At 41.2% G+C, this 24,300-nt stretch overlaps 1 protein-coding gene across 1 annotated transcript in view; it reads left to right on the forward strand.

The window, feature by feature from the left end:
• The window catches only part of SCARF2 (scavenger receptor class F member 2), a 222,146-nt gene that overhangs the window by 91,292 nt on the left and 106,554 nt on the right, over window positions 1-24,300 (forward strand). The window contains exon 2 of the mRNA XM_040416534.1: window positions 16,908-16,966. Coding sequence (XP_040272468.1) covers window positions 16,908-16,966 — 59 coding nt within the window. The remainder of the gene's footprint in view (window positions 1-16,907; window positions 16,967-24,300) is intronic.

Below are 24,300 nucleotides of genomic sequence, written 5' to 3' on the forward strand. Positions count from 1 at the left end.
GCAATTCATCATTAACACAGGCATTGTTTATGGAAGGAACATGTCTCTGTGAATCCCCACAGTTATTATAGTATTCTGGCTATTTCCAGTATCGTGGGTAATGTCTCAGAAAAATGTTCTGTGAAGCTAAATAGATAATTTTCTACACACATGGTCAGCCATGTAGCCTCTGTAACTGCTTGTGAGATAGCTAGGTCAGATCCTGTGTAGACTGATCCATTTTATTTGAGAATCATCTCAGTTTCATAAGTAGCCAGTTACATTTTAGGCATCAGTCAACAGCTTATAGTCATGGTCATGGTATAGCAAATGGTTTACATTTCCTGTAGTGAGCCCAGGAGAGGAGGAGTGATAGTAACTAGAATAGGGGTTGTAGTACTCTCTCTGTCGCTTCCCTGGGCCGTGCAGTGATTGGAAGGGCGCACCTGTTCTTCTGTTCAGGTCATACCCTGTTGTTGGAGCTCCTGCCTGATGTAGGTTGGGGTGCCCTTGATGTTGGTGGTTTTGAGGTGCAAGGCAGGGTCCCCTGGTGCAACTATAGATGTTGGTGCAGTGTAGCAGAGCAGGAAGCAATAATGAAGCCTTTGTGCAACAGAACAGTTCTTCACTGAAGAATTCAAACAGATCAGGACAGTTCTTAGCATGCACAGACTAGAATTTGGTGGACAGAATGCGCTTTCCACGGATGTTGCAGGTTTCATGGCTGCAAAAGTAATTAATAGGCCAAAGTGTTCCTTTTAAAGCAAGGTTCCTTACACTGCACTTCTCTTGCTGACAAAAGCATCCAGGGATAAGGCTGCACACTTTCTCTGATACGAAGCAGCCACAGTGTGGACCCTAAACATCAGACTATGCTCTGAACCTTTTTTGAACAGGTTGCCATGCTCACAGTTTAAGCTTTCCATAGTGTCCTCGGCAGAATGTGGAACAGTGGGAATATCCAGATTTCTGCCTTTAATAGTTGTCCAGGGCTAGAAGTCATTACACAACTCCACAATATGGTTTTAAAGTTTATATGCTTCTTGTAGGGCAATTCACCTCTACAGAACATATACTCTGCACCTCTCTCTCTCTTATGGCCTGCTTTTTGTAGGTTTTCTATTGTCCTGGGGTTGCTGGTCTGTGAGCGCTGCATTTTGCATCTGCTCTCTCTGCTATCTCCCGGGTCTTTTGGTGTTGCTGAGCTCACCGATGCGTTCCTTCTTTTTAAGAATGTTCCAAACAGTTGTTTTGGCCACGCCTAATGTTTTTGCTATCTCTCTGATGGATTTGTTTTGTTTTTTTTCAGCCTAATGATGGCTTGCTTCACTGATAGTGACAGCTGTTTGGATCTCATCTTGAGAGTTGACAGCAACAGATTCCAAATGCAAATAGCAGACTTGAAATGAACTCTGGACCTTTTATCTGCTCATTGTAATTGGGATAATGAGGGAATAACACACACCTGGCCATGGAACAGCTGAGAAGGCAATTGTCGCAATACTTTTGGTTCCTTAACAATTGGGAGGCACATATGCAAACTGTTGTAATTCCTACACCGTTCACCTGATTTGGATGTAAATACCCTCAAATTAAAGCTGACAGTCTGTAGGTAAAGCACATCTTGTTCATTTCATTTCAAATCCATTGTGGTGGTGTATAGAGCCAAAGATGTTAGAATTGTGTCGATGTCCCAATATTTATGGACCTGACTGTATATGAAGCAGTTGCTCAAGAAATGAACCAGAAGCCATGAACACCCTGTGTGAGCTGAGCTAGTTCATTGTGGCAAAATAAAATAAAAAAATATTTAGCTGTGATTATTTAGAAATACAACAGAGTAATGTTCAACTGTAAGGAAGAGTTGTCGGGATTAAGCTGACTCTAGAAAGCTTCTAAGGTTAGGTTAAAGGGGTCTGTCACCTCTCCTGACATGTCAGTTTTAGAAACTACTTGCATTCCCCATGTAATACCAATTCTAGAGCATCTATTATTATTACTTAATGTTGTGCCTTTCCTTTATTATTCCTTCTAGAAGTTATGTTAACAGTTAACAATCAAGATCCAGATGTTACCAGTTGGAGGTATGTCCCTGCACAGTCTGACACTGTCAGCAGTCAGTGCCGCTAGTGTCGGACTGTGCATGGACCCCCCCCCCCCCCCTCCAACTGGTAACATCCAGCTGGACCCAGCTAGCAACTAGTTATTCATAACTTATAGAAGTAATAATAGAGAAATGGCACATCATAGAGTTAGAAGAATAGATGCTGCAGAATTGTTGTTGCATGAGGAACGTGAGTTGTTAGTAAAAATGAAAGATCAGGAGAGGTGACAGCTCCCCCTTAAAGTATGTGCCTCGAAACATACAAAAATCACCACAGAAACTGCTGCAAGACAAATTCAGTTTGGGATAAGAGATTTTTGACAATGATACTTAAAGCCAACCCTTCAGAACTATTGGAGAACACTAGAGCAGGCAATTCACAGTTCATACTTCTATTCAGTGGGGAATTGAGAGTAGCTGTTCACTCTTGAAACTGATTGAATTTTACAGAATTGGAAAAAGTTTCCAAAGAATTGGGAACATAGCAGCATCCACATATTATTTGAAAATGTCTGTTTTTATTGCTGATAAATTCTCCTGAATAGGTTTGCAATTAATGTAGATGATAATAGGCACTGTACGTTGTACCCTTTCATTGCAGTCATTTATTGCATTACACTTCATTTGCTTCTACGTGTCCTCACTATATTATGTGAATGTCATGTTCCCCAGCAATCCTTTTATTAGTAGCTCATTGTAAGTTTTAAACCCAGTCCATGACCAATTAACCCTTCTACGACTGTAAGTTAATTGCATACAAGTGCGCTCTGGATCTGCAGAACGCAGACGGTATTAAGAAAAACACATGTGCTGTTTTATAATTAGGTGTCAGCCTGCGTGACATATCTTCAACTCTCAGCCAATAACAACATTCTGCGACTGGACAAAGCTATCTTGTGAATACTAACTTGGAAAGGTTAGAAAGTTACAGTACTTAATCCAAGCTCTGGAGACAGTTTAGTGAGAAAAGACCAAATGCAGATCAAGCAGGCGGGCAGGAAAAATAACACCCTCCGGCTATCACTGACCTAAGAGTTCAGAATTGCTCAGTGTGACTAGTCTTCTGTCTGGGTTTAAACCCATAGTTGGTTCTTGCTTCAAACTTGGAACATGCTGGAAGAACTTTCTAAGTATGATGTTTGTAATGCTCTCACTTATGATTTCATGATTCTCACTGGACAGTCATAAATGGATTGTGTATTTGTGACACAACGGGTTTGTAAAGTTTTTTTTTCTTTTGCTGTACTATATGGTATATTGTTCCCAATGACTGTGGGTAGGGGACGCTAGCCATAACTGAGCATCATTAAAGTGACACGGAATTCAACAGTTAGGGGGTCATTTATTATACTGAAAGATGCCTAAATTAGGAGTATTTCACTGCGCTATCTGCGTCCTCACCCCGCTCACGGCAGGTCTAAAATTCTGGGAGTGGCAGGGAAGTGGACAGGCCGGCAGGCCCATGTCAATTACCATTTTCTACGCCTGTTTTAGGTATAGAAAAAGGTTTAAATGTAAGAGAGCAAAGAAGCCATCTTACATTGAGAACTGCCGCTGGATGCACCGAAGTTATGGAGAGGCTGCCGCCTCTTCGTAACTTCGGCAGATCCTCCGCCAGCTATGGGGCTTTATTAAGACCGGCATCTAAAATGCTGGTCTTAATAAATGTGCCCCATAGTATTGTATTTGATTGGTATTCTTATTCCTGGGCTGCTTCCCTGGAGAGAGCAGGCCCTTTTTAGGACACATGATAGCCCAAGTGATGCTATGTTAGTTGTATGACAGCATAAACTATAGAAGCATACATTTATTTCGAATTATACAGAGTTCTCTTCCAGTTAAAGAGATAGTAAACCTGTATATAGTAATAGAAGAACATGAGATATAGTATCTACTGTTTGTCCAATCTGCCAAACAGTTCCAGAAACACGCAGTCCTAATTACCTTTTTTTGATCTGGGACTGGCGACTTAATCTCTCACTGATCAGCTCTGATTGTTCAAGTATAAAAGGACTATACGGTTTTGAATGAGTCCTGTTCGGGATGTGTGCCTGCCAAAAGAGGGGCGCTTCTGAGGGATCCTTTTCAGGCCTCAATGTAGCTAGAGCCATGTTCTTGGTCTTGTTTTAAAACCAAGAGAGCTGCATATACAAGCAAGTGTGAAGAGCAGGAGGCTCACAAACCTTCCTGCTGACCCTGTATGAGTTTAGACATTAAGGCCTCTTTCACACGGGCGTCATGTTTTAGGAATAAGATGTGGGTGTGTCTCGGGAAAATGCGTAATTTTTCCGCACGAGTGCAAAAGATTTTAATGCGTTTTGCACGCGCGTGAGAAAAATCGGCATGTTTGGTACCCAAACCCCAACTTCTTCACTGGAGTTCAGGTTTGGGTTAGGTGTTGTGTAGATTGTATTATTTTCCCTTATAACATGGTTATAAGGGAAAATAATAGCATTCTTAATACAGAAAGCTTAGTAAATTAGGGCTGTAGGGGTTAAATAAAAAAATTAATAAAATTTAACTCACCTTAATCCACTTGTTCGCGCAGCCCGGCTTCTCTTCTGTCTTATTTCTTCAGGAGCTGGGTAAAGGACCTTTGATGACGTCACTGCGCTCATCACATGGTCCATCACATGATCCATCACCATGATGAGTGCAGTGACGTCACCACAGGTCCTTTTCCTACTGCACAGCAAAAATGAAGACAGAAGAGAAGCCGGGCTGCGCGAACAAGTGGATTAAGGTGAGTTAAATTATTATTATTATTTTTTTAACCCCTCCAGCCCTATTGTACTATGCATTCTGTATTAAGAATGTTATTATTTTCCCTTATAACCATGTTATAAGGGAAAATAATAATGATCGGGTCCCCATCCCGATCGTCTCCTAGCAACCGTGCGTGAAAATCGCACCGCATCCTCACTTGCTTGCAGATGCTTGCGATTTTCACGCAGCCCCATTCACTTCTATGGGGCCTGCGTTGCGTCAAAAACGCACAAAATAGAGCATGCTGCGATTTTCGGGCAACGCACAAGTGATGTGTGAAAATCACCGCTCATGTGCACAGCCCCATAGAAATGAATGGGTCCGGATTCAGTGCGGGTGCAATGCGTTCACCTCACACATTGCACCCGCACGGAAAACTCGCCCGTGTGAAAGAGGCCTAACTCTTCATGTTATAAATAAGATCTAAAAACTATGTTTTCACCCTCCCACAACCCCCCAAAAAATAAATACATTAAGAAAAGGTATTTCATAAAAAATTTTGTACCCTAAAAGTACTCCTACAAAAATCACAACTTTTCCTGCAAAATTCAGGGTCTCATACAGCTAGACTGAAAAAAATGTAAAAATCTTGTAACATGGGAAATGAGGGGAAAAAAGTTAGGCCCCTTTCACACGGGTGAGTTTTCCGCGCTGGTGCAATGCGTGAGGTGAACGCATTGCACCCAGACTGAATCCGGACCCATTCACTTCAATGGGGCTGTGCAGATGAGCAGTGATTTTCACGCATCACTTGTGCGTTGCGTGAAAATCGCAGCATGCTCTATATTCTGCGTTTTTCACGCAACGCAGGCCCCGTAGAAATGAATGGGTCTGCGTGAAAATCGCAAGCATCTGCAAGCAAGTGCGAATGCGGTGCGATTTTCACTCATGGTTGCTAGGAGATGATAGGGATGAGCGACCCCGGACCCCATTAAGGTCTAATCACTGTATTATTTTCCTTTATAACATTGTTATAAGGGAAAATAATAGCATGCTTAATACAGAATGCTTAGTAAAATGTGCCTTGAGGGGTTAAAAAATAAAAAAAATTAACTCACCTCATCCACTTGTTCGCGCAGCCGGCATCGTCTTCTTTCTTTATCTTTCAGGACCTGCAAAAGGACTTTTGATGACGTCATCGCGCTCACGTGGTTGGCGCGGTGACGTCAGCGCAGGTCCTACTGAATGAAGATAGAAGGATCTGCATTCTGTATTCAGAATGCTATTATTTTCCCTTATAACCATGTTATAAGGGAAAATAATAAAGTCTACAGAACATCTAATCCAAACCCGAACTTCAGTGAAGACGTCTGGGTTCGGGTCTGGGTACCATATTCCGTTTTTTTATCACGCGCGTGCAAAACGCATTGCATTTGCACGATCAAAACTGAGCAACGCAATCGCAGTCAAAACTGACTGAAATTGCGTGCACACTCGCGTGGGTTTCCTGCAATGCACACGCGACGCATCCGGAGCAAATCCGGGATGCCCGTGTGAAAGTCCTTAAAGTGAGTAGATATTGATGACCTGACTGCTGGCACCCCTGCTGATCAGCTGATTGAAGAGGAGGCGGCACTTGTGCGAGCGATGCTTCTTCAAGATTACCTGCGTGACGTCTCACTCGTCTCAGTGGCGCAGTGTAATGACCACTGTTCATCTTATTCACTTGAATGCGACGATCTAATTACACTGCAGCGCTTCTACAAGTGAGATGACGCAGAGTGTAATCTTGAAGAGGAAGCAGCACTCGCACAAGTGCCGCCTCTTCTACAAACAGCTGATCGTCAGGGATGCTTGGAGTCACTACCATTGAACATAAGACAACATAGGGAGATTCCTTATGCAGCTGCCTCCCAAAGACTGGTCTGATCAAAAATCAGCAAGATAATGAATGTAAAATGAATGAAAACTATATAAGTTTAGGGTTTATTTTTATCCTTTGGACTGCAATATGGGACAGGGCATGAAAAGGAGGATATTTAGTATTTTCTTTTTTTTTTTGTATGGTTGCTCTTTTTTCTCATTCTTTGTTTTGTCTTGTTCTTATTTACAGTTGAAAAACATTTTATTTATTTCTTTTAATTTTTATTATCAAATAATATAGGGTAATCATGTAGACTTTGTTACTGCTTAGTACTTTTTTGCATTCATATGCAAAATGTGAAAACAGCATTTGACCAGTGTCTGGTAATAGCCATGAATATCTGATTTTATTTCTTGAATTTGGTAAGCTAGGGGTATCATTGAGGAATAGTTCTTCTTTACCAGTATAGTATTTTCATTACATTTAGGCCTGATGCACATAGCCGTATTATGGCACGGCACATGTTCTAAGTTGTACTGTGCAATAGGTAGATCAAAGTCAGACGTACGTTTTGTGATCAGATACATATACTGACTACACAACTCCTTCTTGTATTTCTTATTAACATAGCTTGCTGAAATGATTGGACTACTTCAATAACAATTAACCTAATAGCTAACTAATGACTTTCCTACAGAAAAATAGAAGAACCTCTCTCAGAGCTGCATTACATCAGAGGCTGATTACTGATTTAAGTTCTACCCTTTGGGCTTTTTTAAAGCAACAAAAAGCTTCTTTGTGCTATTACTTATCAAAGAGAATATATATAATCCATGTGATTATACTCTGGGAAGGATCAGGATGTGCTTTGCTTGTACTCACACTCAGAACAAGTATCTGCTGAGAAAGAGGAAAAATTGGACAATAAAGGACTGCAGAAGTATTCAGTCTAAATTTTTTTACCAGATGGTCTATTAAAGTGAATGCGTTCTTTGTCTCCGTCCCTCTATATATAAGAACATGCTGGATGTTATACATGTAAGATGTAAACAAGTGAAAAGTATGCGCCATATAAACCTTTATTAGTCTGAAATCGTTGATATTCCTGAATTTCTGGAAAAGTCTTAGTTCACTACTGAAGTAGTTCTATGCATGTACACATCTATTCAGCCACATTTATTCCCCATTGTAAGGCCTCTTTCACACGGGCGTTGCGGGAAAATGTGCGGGTGCGTTGCGGGAATACGCGCGATTTTTCCGCGCGAGTGCAAAACATTGTAATGCGTTTTGCACTCGCGTGAGAAAAATTGTGCATGTTTGGTACCCAAACCCGAACTTCTTCACAGAAGCTCGGGCTTGTGGTCCGGGTTGTGTAGATTGTATTATTTTCCCTTATAACATGGTGTTAAGGGAAAATAATAGCATTCTGAATACAGAATGCATAGTAAAATAGCGCTGGAGGGGTTAAAAAAATAATAATAATAATTGAACTCACCTTAGTCCACTTGATCGCGCAGCCCGGCATCTCCTTCTGTCTCCTTCTGTCTCCTTTGCTGAACAGGACCTGTGGTGAGCATTCATTGCAGGAACAGGACCTGTGGTGACGTCACTCCGGTCATCACATGATCCATCACCATGGTAAAAGATTATGTGATGGATCATGTGATGACCGGAGTGACGTCACCACAGGTCCTGTTCAGCAAAGGAGACAGAAGAAGATGCCGGGCTGCGTGATCAAGTGGACTAATGTGAGTTAAACATTTTTTAATTTTTTTTTTAACCCCTCCAGCTTTATTTTACTATGCATTCTGTATTCAGAATGCTATTATTTTCCCTTATAACCATGTTATAAGGGAAAATAATAATGATCGGTTCTCCATCCCGATCGTCTCCTAGCAACCATGCATGAAAATCGCACCGCATCCGCACTTGCTTGCGATTTTCACGCAACCCCATTCACTTCTATGGGGCCTGCGTTGCGTGAAAAACGCAGAATATAGAGCATGCTGCGATTTTCACGCAACGCACAAGAAAATCACCGCTCATGTGAACAGCCCCATAGAAATGAATGGGTCGGTATTCAGTGCGGATGCAATGCGTTCAACTCACGCATTGCATCCGCGTGGAATACTCGCCCGTGTGAAAGGGGCCTAAGGGTCCATTCACACGTCCGCAAAATGGGTCTGCATCCGTTCCGCAATTTTGCAGAACAGGTGCGGACCCATTCATTTTCAATGAGGCCGGAATGTGCTGTCCGCATCCGCATTTGCAGATCTGCACTTCTGGATCCGCACTTCTATTTAACAAAAAATAGAACACGTCCTATTCTTGTCCGCAATTGCGGACAAGAAAATGTATTTTCTATTAGAGTGCCGGCGATGTGCGGTCCGAAAAATGCATACGGACGTGTGAATGGACCCTAATATATTTTTTATTTTACGCACTTATATAGGGCTGACATATTCCGCAGTGCTTTACAGACAATAGCATCAAGCTGTCCCCAATGGGGGTCACAATGTAAGTTATGTATGTGGATTACAGCACAAGAAAATGAGTCAACACAAGGTTTCAAAAAATATTAATTCAGCTTTTTTTTTTTTTTATAAGAAACACTTAAATCTGATGTTTTAGACATGAACAAAAGCATAGTCAGCTATGTCTGTAGACACGTAACATATACTGGAATATAATCTAGCACTAAATGTGCTGAACAGATTACAATATACAGACTTAAACATGAACAACTGTACAGCAGGTTATGTGGATGGACTGCATACATTGATGGGACACTGCTGTGTATATACAAATGCTTCAAGAAGCAACAAGATTTTATAAATTGTCAAAAGGACAATGTCTCATAGCCCTGGGACCCCCGCTGATTGAGTAAACAAGCTTGTTTTTGTCCCATCTGTCCATTTGAGAGGCGGTATTAAAACCCTCACCTAAAGAGGTGATGTCACTACTCCTGACATGTCTATTTTAGTAATTTCATTACATTCCCCATGTAATAACAATTCTGGAAAGTCTATTCTTATAACTCTATGATGTGCCATTCCTTTATTATTCCTTATATATTAATTACTATGAGTTTACAATAAAGGTCCAGATGGGTTTTACCAGTTTGGGGGTGTGTCCCTGCACAGTCTGATACTGACAGCACAGGGACACACTGCAGGGACACATCGGTAACGCCCATCTGGACCTTCCTTGTAAACTGCTAGTAATTCATTCATAACTTCTAGCTGGAATACTAGTAATAATAGTACAGATGCACTAGAATTATTAAAAGGGGGTTACAAGCAGTTTCTTAAAGGAGAGGTTACAGGTCCTCTTCAACAGCAGTCAAAACCAAAACCTGCTCACTGTCATTAAGGATACCAGAACCTGGATGAGTTTCATTTTTTATGCCATATCATATAAAATCACACGCGTGAGAAAAATCGCCATGTTTGGTACCCAGACCCGAACCCGGACTTCTTCACAGAAGTTTGGGTTTGGGATCGGTGTTGTGTAGATTTTATTATTTTCCCTTATAACATGGTTATAAAGGGAAAATAATAGCATTCTTAATACAGAATGCATAGTACAATAGGGCTGGAGGGGTTAAAAAATAATAATAATTTAACTCGCCTTAATCCACTTGTTCGCGCAGCCGGCATCTCTTCTGTCTTCTTCTTTGAGGAATAGGACCTTTGATGATGTCACTGCGCTCATCACATGGTCCATCACATGATCTTTTACGTTGGCGATGGATCATGTGACGGACCATGAGATGAGCGCAGTGACGTCATCGAAGGTCCTTTTCCTGTGCACAGCAAAGAATAAGACAGAAGAGATGCCGCCTGTGCGATCAAGTGGATTAAGGTGAGTTATATTATTATTATTTTTTTTTTAACCCCTCCAGCCCTATTGTACTATGCATTCTGTATTAAGAATGTTATTATTTTCCCTTATAACCATGTTATAAGGGAAAATAATAATGATCGGGTCACTATCCCGATCGTCTCCTAGCAACCGTGCGTGAAAATCGCACCGCATCCGCACTTGCTTGTGGATGCTTGCGATTTTCACGCAGCCCCATTCACTTCTATGGGGCCTGCGTTGCGTGAAAAACGCAGAATATAGAGCATGCTGCGATTTTCACGCAACGCACAAGTGATGCGTGAAAATCACCGCTCGTGTGCACAGCCCCATAGAAATGAATGGGTCCGGATTCAGTGCGGGTGCAATGCGTTCACGTCACGCATTGCACCCGTGCGGGAAAACTCGCTTGTGTAAAAGGGGCCTAAGTCAAACGGATCCGTCCTGACTTACATTGAATGTCAATGGGGGACGGATCCGTTTACAATTGCACCATATGGTGCCAGTGACAAACGGATCCGTCCCTATTGACTTACATTGTAAGTCAGGACGGATCCGTTTGGCTCTGCATCGCCAGGCAGACACCAAAACGCTGCAAGCAGCGTTTTCGTGTCCGCCTCCAGAGCGGAATGGAGGCGGAACGCCAAACTGATGCATTCTGAGCGGATCCTTATCCATTCAGAATGCATTGGGGCTAAACTGATGCGTTTTGGGCCGCTTGTGAGAGCCTTGAAACGGATCTCACAAGCGGACCCAGAAACGCCAGAGTGAAAGTAGCCTTAAATGTAGTCCAAGGCATATTAGCCATGGTTTATGATTTAATGCTATGTTCACTTTTCCATTGAGTCTAAAATAAAAACAATAATGTATATAGAAAGGCTGAGCACTCTCCCAATGGACCACACACAGACTATTCTAAATTATTATATTTATTACACCGATATATAGATCAGGAACAAAATAAACATATAACAAATTGCACAATAAAAATACACCTTAAAAAATACAATATAAAGGTTATTTGAATAAAAAGCGTTCAGATAAAAAGCATAAATAATTCATTTGCGGTGGTATACAAAAGATTAATATATGCAACCTGAGTGAAAATATGCTGATTGGAAGAAAAAAAAGGAGTCGATATCAGTTCAATATATTCTATATTGTGAAAATAATTTTCGACCATAAGAAAATAAATGTTCGAATAAATATAAGAACAAGTTTTTTCCTTTCGAATAAATGTCCATACTGGAATTCGATATTCGATATAAACTTGCAGTAATAATATCGATTAAATGTTATTCAATCAATATTCCCTGTGTGGCAATGCGAAAAGAAGGAACATTCACTCTTGTAGAATGCCGTCTGGCTATAGCTTACGGTGGCGTCCCACGTGGCTAATGGAGTCAGATTCGGCTGGTACCTGTAAATGATTATTCAACAGGAGCAATGTGAACGATGTAACCCTCTATGTAGAGATTCTTTAGTAGGAGAGTCTTTAAATCCAGCTCTGTCACTTCAAGGGTTTAGGTGTTCGCTATATGCCATATAGATCCATCAGGGTAAAAAGAAGTCGATTCCAGTTATTGAAGTCAAAAACGTCCATCAGCTGATGTGCGGGTCTTTTGAAACCAGACGCGTTTCGGGGGCTTTTCCTAGCCCCTTCCTCCCAAAAGATAATAAGACGATGTCCAAACATTTTTCAGCTTTTATTTACATTTGAGCAAAAAGTGTCCAGTCCAAAATTATTCATACCCTTCTCAATAATCAATAGAAAAGCCTTTATTGGCTATTACAGCAATCAAACGCTTCCTATAATTGCAGACCAGCTTTTTGCATGTCTCCACAGGTATTTTTGCCCATTCATCTTTAGCAATGAGTTCCAAATCTTTCAGGTTGGAGGGTCTTCTTGCGATCACCCTGATCTTTAGCTCCCTCCACAGATTCTCAATTGGATTCAAGTCTGGACTCTGGCTGGGCCACTCCAAAACGTTAATGTTGTTGTCTGCTAACCCTTTCTTCACCACTTTTGCTGTGTGTTTTGGGTCATTGCCATGCTGAAATGTCCACTGGTGCCCAAGGCCAAGTTTCTCTGCAGACTGTCTGATGTTGTCATTGAGAATCCTCATGTATTGCTCTTTTTTCATGGTGCCGTTTACTTTGATTAGGTTCCCTGGTCCATTGGCTGAAAAGCACCCCCAAAGAATTAGGTTCCCACCACCATGTTTGACAGTGGGGAAGCTGTTCTTTGGGTTGAAGGCTTCTCTTTTTTTTACACCAAATGAAGGAAACATCATTGTGACCAAACAATTAAATTTTTGTTTCATCTGACCATAACACAGAAGACCAGAAGTCTTCTTCTTTGTCCAGATGAGCTTTTGCAAAGGCCAAGCGAGCTTTTGTGTGCCTTATCTGGAGAAGGGGCGTCCTCCTTGGTCTGCAGTGTGCAGTGTCCGTTGGATTGTCTGCCTTGAGACATTGCCACCAGCAGAGCCCAGATTCACCAGGATGGCCTTGGTGGAGATCCTTGGATTCTTTTTCACCTCTCTAACTATCCTCCTGGCCAGCACAGGTGTCACTTTTGGCTTCCGACCACATCCTCTGAGATTTTCCACAGTGCGGAACATCTTGTATTTTTTGCTCAAATATAAATAAAAGCTGAGAATTTTTTATTTTTTTTTCACAATAATGCCTCTTGTACATCGTCTTATTATCTTTTGGGAGACACCTATGTCATTTCCCGTCAAAAAATTACTTGCTGGTTGAATAAAAGTAACTTTAAGTCAAAATTTGCCATGAATAATTATGGGCAGCACTGTATATATATATATATATATATATATATATATATATATATATATATATATATTCATGGTTTTGTGCTGCTTAGGTATGCTGTTCAATGCATCTTATACTTCTGGCTTTTCATAGCAATAAAAGCAGTGAAGAATGAGAGAACACATTACAAGGACTGCTACACATTATATTTTATTGTGTTTGCTTTTACTGCTTAAAATCTACTGGGTGTTTTTAATTAACATACATAAAAGAGAAAAATATATGTTTTACAGATCATCAAGATCCCATTCACTGCATAGAGCAGAGTACAAGTTATGACTTATTGGCACCAGCCACGTGTTCCCTCTCTGCCCATGATTCTGCATAATCTGTTCGGTATTTTCCATGTGAGCCGTGCACAACCCCGTCGGCCTGTGGCAGTTTGGCTATTGACCAAGTTGTAAATTATACTTTCCACGTGTAATTCTTTAAATGGCAGAAGTGGGGGGATTTGGTGAAGTGAAAAAGAAAGAATATGTTATTTCAGAATCTTCTAGTCCTCATCAAGCAAGTCTCAGTAATAATGATCATTTTTATAAGGTATTCAACTACCAAAGAAAGCGTAGTGGTACTTACCTTAAAGGGGTTGCCTCATGACTCATATCTCATGTAGGCGTGATATTTATACTATGTATAATATGTATTGTACATGATTTTAATTTTTTTATTTATTGGGTTACAAAATGAATTTCGCTGTATGGAAATACAGGGACAATAAAGGTCTTATTTTATCTTATCTCATCTGGGCAACCGACGTCCATATGCTGTATTAGACCATATGGACAACGTTGGTGGGAGGGTCTGCATGGTAATGAATTTAATGGATAGTCAAGCAGTGGTATGAACTGATTTTCTGAAATTTTCCAATATACTTTGTGTTTCAAATTTTCTTTATTTTCATGATGCCTGTTTGCAGTCAGTGAAAGGCCTCTTGCACACGAACGTATTTTCATTCCATTTCCGTTCCGTTTTTTTGCGGACCGTATACGGAACCATAAAAAAAAACGGAAGGTACTCCGTGTGCATTCCATTTCCGTTCCGCAAAAAACTAGAACATGTCCTATTATTGTCTGCACTACGGACAAGGATAGTACTGTTCTATTAGGGGCCAGCTGTTCCGTTCCACAAAATACAATACAATATTTTTTGCGGATCCGTTTTTTGCAGACCGCAAAATACATACGGTCGTGTGCAAGAGGCCAAAGGGAAATTTTTTATTAACTAGGAATTTAGACCAAACAAAATCCAAGATCTGCAGAGCAAACAAAGCGCACATGGTTTTACTATGAATTATTGCGGTTCAACAGCTATCTTGAAGCTCATTAAAACTGCAAAAGTTTCAAAGTCAAATTGCATGTGGTTTTTGCCTAACGGCAAGTACTGCACTGTCTGAATAGACCCTAGAGGAGAGAGACTTGTGCTTTTCATGTAGTTAGTACATACAGGGTTGTCTGGCATGTATACGATAACCGTAAAGGGTAAAATGAGTGGGTGCTAAGAGCTACTACTGCTCAACAACCAGAACCAGGGTCTTTAGGGCTAAACGCAGTTAAGGGGTCGTTACACATGGTAGAACCAGCAATATGACTGCAAAGTGTGAATTACTGGCATTTATTCCTCAAATGATAGACCCAGAACCAGGGTCTTTAGGGCTAAACGCAGTTAGGGGGCCGTTACACATGGTAGAACCAGCAATATGACTGCAAAGTGTGAATTACTGGCATTTATTCCTTAAATGATAGACCCAGAACCAGGGTCTTTAGGGCTAAACGCAGTTAGGGGGCCGTTACACATGGTAGAACCAGCAATATGACTGCAAAGTGTGAATTACTGGCATTTATTCCTTAAATGATAGACCCAGAACCAGGGTCTTTAGGGCTAAACGCAGTTAGGGGGCCGTTACACATGGTAGAACTAGCAATATGACTGCAAAGTGTGAATTACTGGCATTTATTCCTTAAATGATAGACCCAGAACCAGGGTCTTTAGGGCTAAACGCAGTTAGGGGGCCGTTACACATGGTAGAACCAGCAATATGACTGCAAAGTGTGAATTACTGGCCTTTATTCCTTAAATTATAGACCCAGAACCAGGGTCTTTAGGGCTAAACGCAGTTAGGGTGCCTTTACACATGGTAGAACCAGCAATATGACTGCAAAGTGTGAATTAGTAAACATTTACTGCTCAAATTATAGAACATGTCCTATTCTTGTCCATTGTGACAAGAATAGCTATTTCCATAAAAGGGACTAAGGAAAGGATGCATATGTCCAGAATCCGTATTTTGCAGATCCGCAATTTGCAGACCACAAAATACATATGGTCATATGCATGAAGCCTAATAGAGTGAACATTGAAAGGTGGATGTATTATTGATATTATGGCAGAAAGCTACATATGGATCTTTCCTCAAAAAGCAACATTTCGCTAATATACGAGTCCTCATAGTGTCTAAGCAAAAAAGATATTTTTTAGCAATTATCAAGTTGAGGACTTGGATTGGTGCAGCTGGTTCACACACCAATAATTCTTTAGACTTTGGGATCAATAGACTCGGCGTTGCAGCAGTTGCCAGAAACACTGTTTTCTTGCATTTGGAAGGCTGCTTGGCAGGTCCGAAACATTAAGTGGAGTTCTCACTCATGTATCACAGAGCCAAGATGTAAATATGTAGAATGCAAATCTCTTTGCCAGTCATGGGCTAGGGTTTGTGGGCTGGTAGGTGGTGGAAGTATTCATGTAGTGCAGGAAGCTCTGACCAAGAAGGGATGCACCTGGCCGACAACAGTGATTAGATGTTCTGTGCCATTCAGATGTGGGCCAGTTGGTATCAGGGGACTGAACGTCTGCCAGGGAAGAGCCTTCCAGCTAAATGACACCATATCCACTCGTTTCAGACAGAATTCATGTTGATTTCAGTTTTAAGCCTGTGAAAACAGAATGAGAGCAAGGAAGCTTGATAAACGTGTAAAGAAAAGTAAAGCATTGGCTTAACACGATATAAGAGATATAGTGCCTAGATGTAAACCTTGGAAAATAAACGGTCTTTATAAGAATACATTGCCATAATGTTATGTCTGCTATCACAGAGGATGTGGGGGCGAGGGGATAGCTATGTAGTAATCAACAGGCCCCCTAGAAAATGCACATCAAACCTCACCCCTGCTACTTACAATGTAATGGCATCACTGGTGTTGAATTCATCAAGATAAGTTCTACAGAAGTAGTGTCAATGCAGGATTTGACTGCAGCTCCCATCTGGTTTTATCCACACCACCCCAAATTCTAATAATCATGACTGTGAGTTCAGGCCTGCACTGCTTGATGACAGTCTGCATTTTGGGGCATAAAAAGCAAGGAAGGGCGAGAAGGTCACATGAATGGCCAAGCCTCTTACCAGTGGTGTGGTCTGGAGGTATCTCTTATTTTAACATGAAGTATCCAATTTTAACTCCATGCCCATAGCTATACAATCAAAACCCTTCATGCATGCAAGAATAAAATGTGGATTTCCATTGTTTTTTATAGCTTATTTTTTCTCTCTCTTTGAATTAACAGGGGTTCGAGTTTTGTCTGTTGCGCTGGATGGGGACAGCTTGGAGAAGAGTGTCCAATTGGTAAGCATGAATATATTGTTGTATTGGAAAACAAATTCTGGTGATTTTCTGAAAACTAGAAAAGGTACTAAAATAATTAGGTTAGGGTACAGTGGGTGATATACAATTCATAGAGCCTGACCCTTATAATGAACCTCTGTTTGTCTTACTTCACATTGTAGTAGACTAAGGTAGCGGAATGGTGGAGAGCTAGTTGAGTCTGATTTCAGAATACACTTTTTTTGTTTTAGAGACGAGTTATGCTCCTCCTGTACTTCAGGCTATGTTGAATTGTGCTTACTTATGTACTGTATATCAACAGAGGGGTTAGCTGTAGGATTTCAGAGGTTGTGGTCACAGTTTTGCATTGGGGCCCAGGAGCTTAAAGTAAAGGCTCCGACTAACACATGGTCAAGTTGTAATACAATCCAGCTACTAGTGGTGAAGTGTATCAGCAAGCGACGTTACGGATCCACAGTGGGTTCTCACCCAAGACAATCCACATTAAAACACAGAGAAGGATCCAGCGAGTAAAATATAATATCTTCTTTATTCTATAATTCACATTAAAACGCATATGGTCCCTTAATAAAATGTTAATAAATCCTTTTGATAATTCAAACCTGCTGGAAATCAGGTATTTAAGGTGAGCATGCATAAGGCTTCCCGCTCCAATAATCGTCATTGTGGAAGGATCTATTAACTTTTTATCAAGGGTTAAACAACTAATAGGTTCATGCACATCTATTTAGATACAAATTTGTTTATTTGTGGCCATTTGCTGTCTTTTCTGTTTTAAACAAATTGAAAAATAGGAGGAATATTTCAGTGTTTTGTTTAATTAAAGAGGACCTTTCATGGATTCAGACATTATCAAATAATTAGGGGGTTGTGTAGGGCATAGTGCAGGGATGTAAGGTCACTTACTAGTTTATCTGTGCAGCGCTCCGTTTCCCTGCTGTGCCCCCCTTTTACTTTTCCCGCCTGGTATGTAAATGAATATCATCGGAGCAATGAGGAGGAGACTGCCCTGTTTCTCAATGGGCGTCTCCTTCTCCCTGGCTGTAGCGTGGTCCAATCACAGCGCAGAGAGTCACAGCCAGGGAGAAGGTTATCTTTTTTTATTGAGAAACAGGGCAGGGCATGATGTAACTATACATCATGGTGCCTTATTGTATGGCAGCCTATGACATATAGTAATGCCATGGTACATTAAGGGATTAAACAACTAAAGTGGATAGTGCCAGTTTTACAAAGATGGACATTTTTTAAATTAAGAGAATTCAATTTTCTTATCTAGTTCTCTTAATGCAGCCAGCAATGTAAGCATTGGAAGTATTCATTATAGCTGCCATGGTTGCATCCAAGTGAATAAAAAGCTATCCAAACAACCTGGCCCTATGTGAAAAAATAATCCCCCCCCCCCCCCCCCATGAATTAACTTTGATTAACCACAGTTTTTGGAATTTCACTAGCTACACCCAGACCTGATTACTGCCAGACCCGTAGAATCAAGAAATCACTTAAATAGAACCTGTCTGACAACATGAAGTAGGCTAAAAGACTTCAAAAAGCAACGTATCATGCCCCAATCTGAAGAAAATAAAGAACAGAAAGAAAGTCATTGACATCTATCAGTCTGGAAAATATTTCAAAGCCATTTCTAAGGCTTTGGGACTCCAGTGAACCACAGTGACATCTATTATCCACAAATGGAGAAAACATGGAAAAGTGGTGAACCTTAACGGGAGTGGCCAGCCTACCAAGAACACATTGACGACTCATCCAGGAGGTCACAAAAGAACCCAGAACAAAGCACCGCAAGCCTCACTTGACTCAGTAAAAGTCAGTGATTATGATTCAACAATAAGAAAGAGACTGTGCAAAAATAGTATGCATGGGAGAGTTCAAAGGCAATTACCACTGCTGACCAAAAAGAACACAAAGGCCTGTCTCACATTTCCCTAAAACATCTTGATAGTCCCCAAGTCTTTTGGGAAAATATATTGTGGACTGAAGCAACAAAAGAGAAATTTTTTGGAAGGTGTGCATCCCATTACATCTGGTGTAAAACTAACACAGCATTTCATAAAAAGAACATTATACTGACGGTTAAACATGGGGGTGGTATTGTGATGGTCTGGGGCTGGTTTGCTGCTTCAGGACCTGGACAGTTTGCTGTAATTCATGGAACCATACATTCTGCTCTACCAGAAAATCCTGAAGCAGAATGTAATGGCTATGTACACCTTTGGTGGCAATTTTTTTTTATTATGTTGTACTCATTTTGAGGTAAAGTTTTTCAATTGGTCTTGAAAAAATTATGAGCTGTTTTCCCTGCACAGCTTTGAGTTTTTCTACTAGCAGAATCTGTTTTTCTCTCTGCTCTGTCAGGCAGGGAGCTGATGGGCTCCTTATCTCTGCTCTCTGACCTTATAAACACTCATCATAGCTCAGTTATTATCTTACTGATAACAATGTGGCTTAAATAAGTGTTTATGACCTGTTAGTAATTTAGAGATAAGGGTTATTATATGACCGGCACAAAGTGAACATACCATTCACACAGCTAGAAAAAAACTGTTAACCCTTTGTGACAAAAACGGTTCAATATTTTTAATAAAGACCAATTGAAAAAATGATTATTAGCCTAAAATCATTTAAAAAAAATTGTCCCCGAAGGTGTACATAGCCTTTATGCTCAAGTGTACTTGGACAATGATCCGACACACACCAGCAAGTTCACCTCTGAATGGCTGAACAAAAAAAATAAAAATTAAGGTTTTGAAGTGGATTAGTCAAAGTTCTGAAAAGAAGAGTTGGCTCTACAGAGATGTGAAAGACTCACTGCCAGCTATTGCAAGGGTGGCACAACCATTTATTAGGTTTAGGGGGCAATTACTTTTTCACATAGGGCCAGGTTGGTTTGGATAGCTTTTTCCCTTAATAAATGAAATCCTAATTTAAAAACTGCGTTTTTGTATTTACTCAGGTTATCTTTGTCTGGTATTCAAATTTGGTTGATAATCTGAAACATTTAATTGTGACAAATGTGCAAAAACAAAAGAAATCTGAAAGGGGGCAAATACTTTTTCACAGTACTGTATATGACTAAAAAGATATACCTATAAAAATAATGAAAGTTAACCTTATAAATACCAAGCACCGTACATCTGGAACTCCATACGTGCATATTTCTTACTACAATATCCGTCTTCTAATTTCTTCTCAATGTGAACTATGGAGTGAATAGAGGAAGCAGCTTAGCGCAATCACGCGTTCGTCGGGTGTCTTGGGTATAACATAGCTACGGGGTCTTAGCAGACCCTGATAAGATAATCCTTTAATAGTACCACCATGGGGAAATTCACAGTGTTACAGCCGCACAGAGAACACAAAAATTCCAAAATAAAGGCATTACAGTGACACTAGATCACAGATAAAAAATGTAAAAAAATAAATGACATAGATATCACAGCTTATAGAATTCAGTTTCTTAGTTGCATGATATCCAAAGGAACCTGTAGGTGATGAGTGCATCCTTTCTCCGCTTGGGTCAGTGTTGGTTGTACAGCCTAACAGCAGCAAGAAGGAATGACTTCCGATAGCGCTCATTCTCACACTTGGGGTGAAGCAGTTGGTCATTGACGGTACTGCCCAATGCTATCACCGTCTTATGCATGGGATGGGAATTATACTCCAGCATGAAGATCAGCTTGGATAGTATCCTTCTCTGCCTCTGTACAATGTCTCCAGTGGGGACTGTTTTTCCCTGTAATTGAGACTTTTTTTTGGATGCCCTAGTGCAGTGTTCTTCAACTCCAGTCCTAAGGGCCCACCCACTGTTAATGATTTTAAAATATCCCACAGAATGAATACCTTGGGTAAGTCTCAATGCATGGACAATAACAGTATCACCTTCAGGAACTCCTGAAAACATTCCATGCTAGCGGGTTGTCAGTGTCAGTGACTCTCGAAGGGCATATAAATATATATATAAAGATATATAATGAAGGCATAAATATATAATAAAATACAAATAAAGGAAAAAGATGAAAAAAATAAAAATGCAAAACTATACATATTATGTATAAAAATTACCAATCTTTTGAAGTTTTCCCCAAATAAAACTGAAAAAAAAATTATTTTGGTAGTCCAAGAAATAAAAAAAGTTAGCACCATTGAATCACAAGTGGCTTGTCATTAAGACCCTCTCAGGACTGGCCATTAAAGGGTTTATACGAATCCAACTCTAGGAACACACTTTATTGAGAAGTAGAAATGCAATAAATACCCTGTTGTCAATTTATTGGTATGTTTCAATGAATAATAACAGAGGAATGGCACAATGCAGTTCTGTTCTCCAGAATTAGTATCTCCATCGATAACACGGTTTCTAGAAAGGGAGGTAGTGTTTCTCCTTTAAAGGGATTCTGTCACCAGGGTTTCACTTACTGTGCTGTTAACATGACCACATCAGTCTCTATGATTTATATTACAATATATGTTTTTTATCATTAATATGTTGTTGTTTTTGTAATATGTTGTTTTTGTAACAATAAAGATTTGGTGTTTTATACTTTACACAGCTGTGCTGTATATTTATAGGTGTTTTTTTCGGTTTCAATCTCAAGCACACAGCCATTATTGTCCTTGGGGCTAATTTTCTATATCGGTGTTGTGCAATATACTAGTATTACTGCCCTGTGTCTTGTAATTTGTCTATAAAATCGCTTTTATTAATATGCAAATTACCTAAATAAGGAGTCCAAGGGGATGTCCCTCTGTCCGTTGGAGCCCAGCCGCACCCCTTCTCCTTGAGCCCAGCACCACCCCACTGCTAATTTATTCACTCCTCATAACCGACCTCATATGCCTGGTGCGCCGTAATCTCGCGCATGCGCTGTGGATAGACCTGTCAGCGCCCGCGCGGTGTTTTGGCATCGACCTCACATGTGCTGGTCTTTCCACTGCGCATGCGTGAGATTACGGCGCACCAGACATATGAGGTCGGTGATGAGGAGTGAATAAATTAGCAGTGGGGCGGTGCTGGGCTCAAGGAGAAGGGGTGCGGCTGGGCTCCAATGGACAGAGGGACAGCCCCTTGGGCTCCTTATTTAGGTAATTTGCATATTAATAAAAGCGATTTTATAGACAAATTACAAGACACAGGGCAGTAATACTAGTATATTGTAATATAAATCATGGAGACTGATGTGGTCATGTTAACAGCTCAGTAAGTGAAATCCTGGTGACAGAATCCCTTTAAGACACTCCAGGTGTCATCATGGAAAACACAGATAAGGCTGGCTTGGAAAAGTTATGCAAATTAGCTCTCCTCCAGAAGGAAGAAAATTGTCTCTCTAAGGGTACTTTCACACTAGTGTTATTCTTTTCTGGCATTGAGTTCCGTCCTATGGGCTCAATACCGGAAAAGAACTGATCAGTTTTGTCCTAATGCATTCTGAATGGAGAGCAATCCGTTCAGGATGCATCAGGATGTCTTCAGTTCAGTCTTTTTGCCTTTTTAGGACGGAGATAATACCGCAGCATGCTGCGGTTTTATCTCCGGCCAAAATTCCGGAACATTTTTTCCCATTGATGCCGATCTGGCCCCGAGTGTTCTGGCAAAACGGATCAGGCATTGCGATCTGCGCATGCTCAGACCGCAAAAAATGAGAATTTTTTTTTATGCCAGATCAGTTTCTCCGGATGACACCTGAGAGACGGATCCGGCATTTCAATGCATTTGTCAGGCGGATCAGGATCCTGATTCATCTGACAAATGCCATCAGTTTGCATACGTTTGAACTTGACCCCGAACCCCATTGAAGTCAATGGGGACCCGAACTTTGGAGCACTAAAATGGCTCTAAAAAAGTCATAGAAAGGGCTAGAGGGCTGCAAAAGGAAGCAAATCAGGGGTAAGAGCAGGACAATTGCCCTGCAAATAAATGTGGATAGGGAAATGAATTAAAATAACATAGAATTAAAAAAAAAAGTAAAAAATTATGATCTTGAACTAGGAGGTAGAAGTCAAACTGGAGTAGGAGGTTGAGGAGGCGATGGACGTGGCGGTGTAGGTGGAAGCGGTGGTGGTGGAGGAGGTAGCCAACACAATTTTGCATAAATTTGGGAAGACCCCAAAACATTGGGAAATATAAAAAAGAAAACAAAGAGAAAGTGCGCTGGAGTATAACAATGGCTGGGTGCAGCCGGTATACTTGTCTATTCAGCACAAGGTACGGACAAGTCCTGTGAGATTCATGCCTGGTTCATTTTAATGAACGTGAGCTTGTCCACATTGGCTGAATTTTGAAATGCTGGCATTCAGGGCCAGGGATTGCGGGTGGGTAGGGGGGTACTTCCTCTTTCTCTCCAGTGTTTAAGAGATGGACAGCTAAACGCTTCCATGGGACATTGTGGAGATGCTTGGTGACTGCAGCAGAAGAAGTGCCAGGAGTAGCCTGAGATCCTTCGTGGTTTTTGAGGTGTTTACTCCACTGCAGCTCGTGCTTTGCATTTTGATCCCTGGTCATGCAGGTGGTGCTCAGGTTTAGAACATTTATGCTTCGCTTCAGGCTCTGATTGCACAGCATGCAAACCAGTCGCGTTTTGTCGTCAGCATATTGTCTGAAGAACTGCCACGCCAGGGAACTCCTTGGAGCTGGCTTTGGTGTGCTCAGTCCCTGGGTGCGTTGGGCAGTAGCAGGCGTACTGGCTAGGGGATGGTCACTCTGCTTTTGCACACTGCTCCCTCTTTTGCTGTGCGGCTGGTGCTGTGTGACCACCACCTCTTTCTCCGAACTGCACGTGTCACTTGCATGACCTTGATTCCATCTGGGGTCTAGGACCTCATCATCCTCCACATCATCTTCCACCCACTCGTCACCCCTGCCCTCCTTGCTGGTCTGCACACTGCAGGAAGCCACAGCAGTTGGCACCTGTGTTTCGTCATCATCAGAGACGTGCTGCGGTGGTCCTCCCATGTCCACATCCTGAAACATAAGTGGTTGGGCATCAGTGCACTCAATCTCTTCCACTTCTGGAGCAGGGCTATGTGAATGGCGCACGGAAACCCTGCCATCAGAGTCATCAAAAAGTATAAGAGACTGCTGCATGACTTGGGACTCAGACTGCTTGGCTGATTTTCAGCAGGGGACCGGGTGGGAGACAATGTGAAGGAACTGTAGGCACTGTAAGCCACCCAATCTACTACCTCCTCTACTTGTTCTGGCCTCACCATTCGTACATCGTATTCGGGCCTACAAAATAACGCTGAAGGTTCTGTCACCTAAGTGCACCTGAGGAAGGTGATTTATTTGGGAGTGTAGCTGGCACAGATTGACCACGTCC

The sequence above is a fragment of the Bufo bufo genome, chromosome 2 (genome assembly GCF_905171765.1).
Source record: "Bufo bufo chromosome 2, aBufBuf1.1, whole genome shotgun sequence".
NCBI lineage: Eukaryota > Metazoa > Chordata > Amphibia > Anura > Bufonidae > Bufo > Bufo bufo.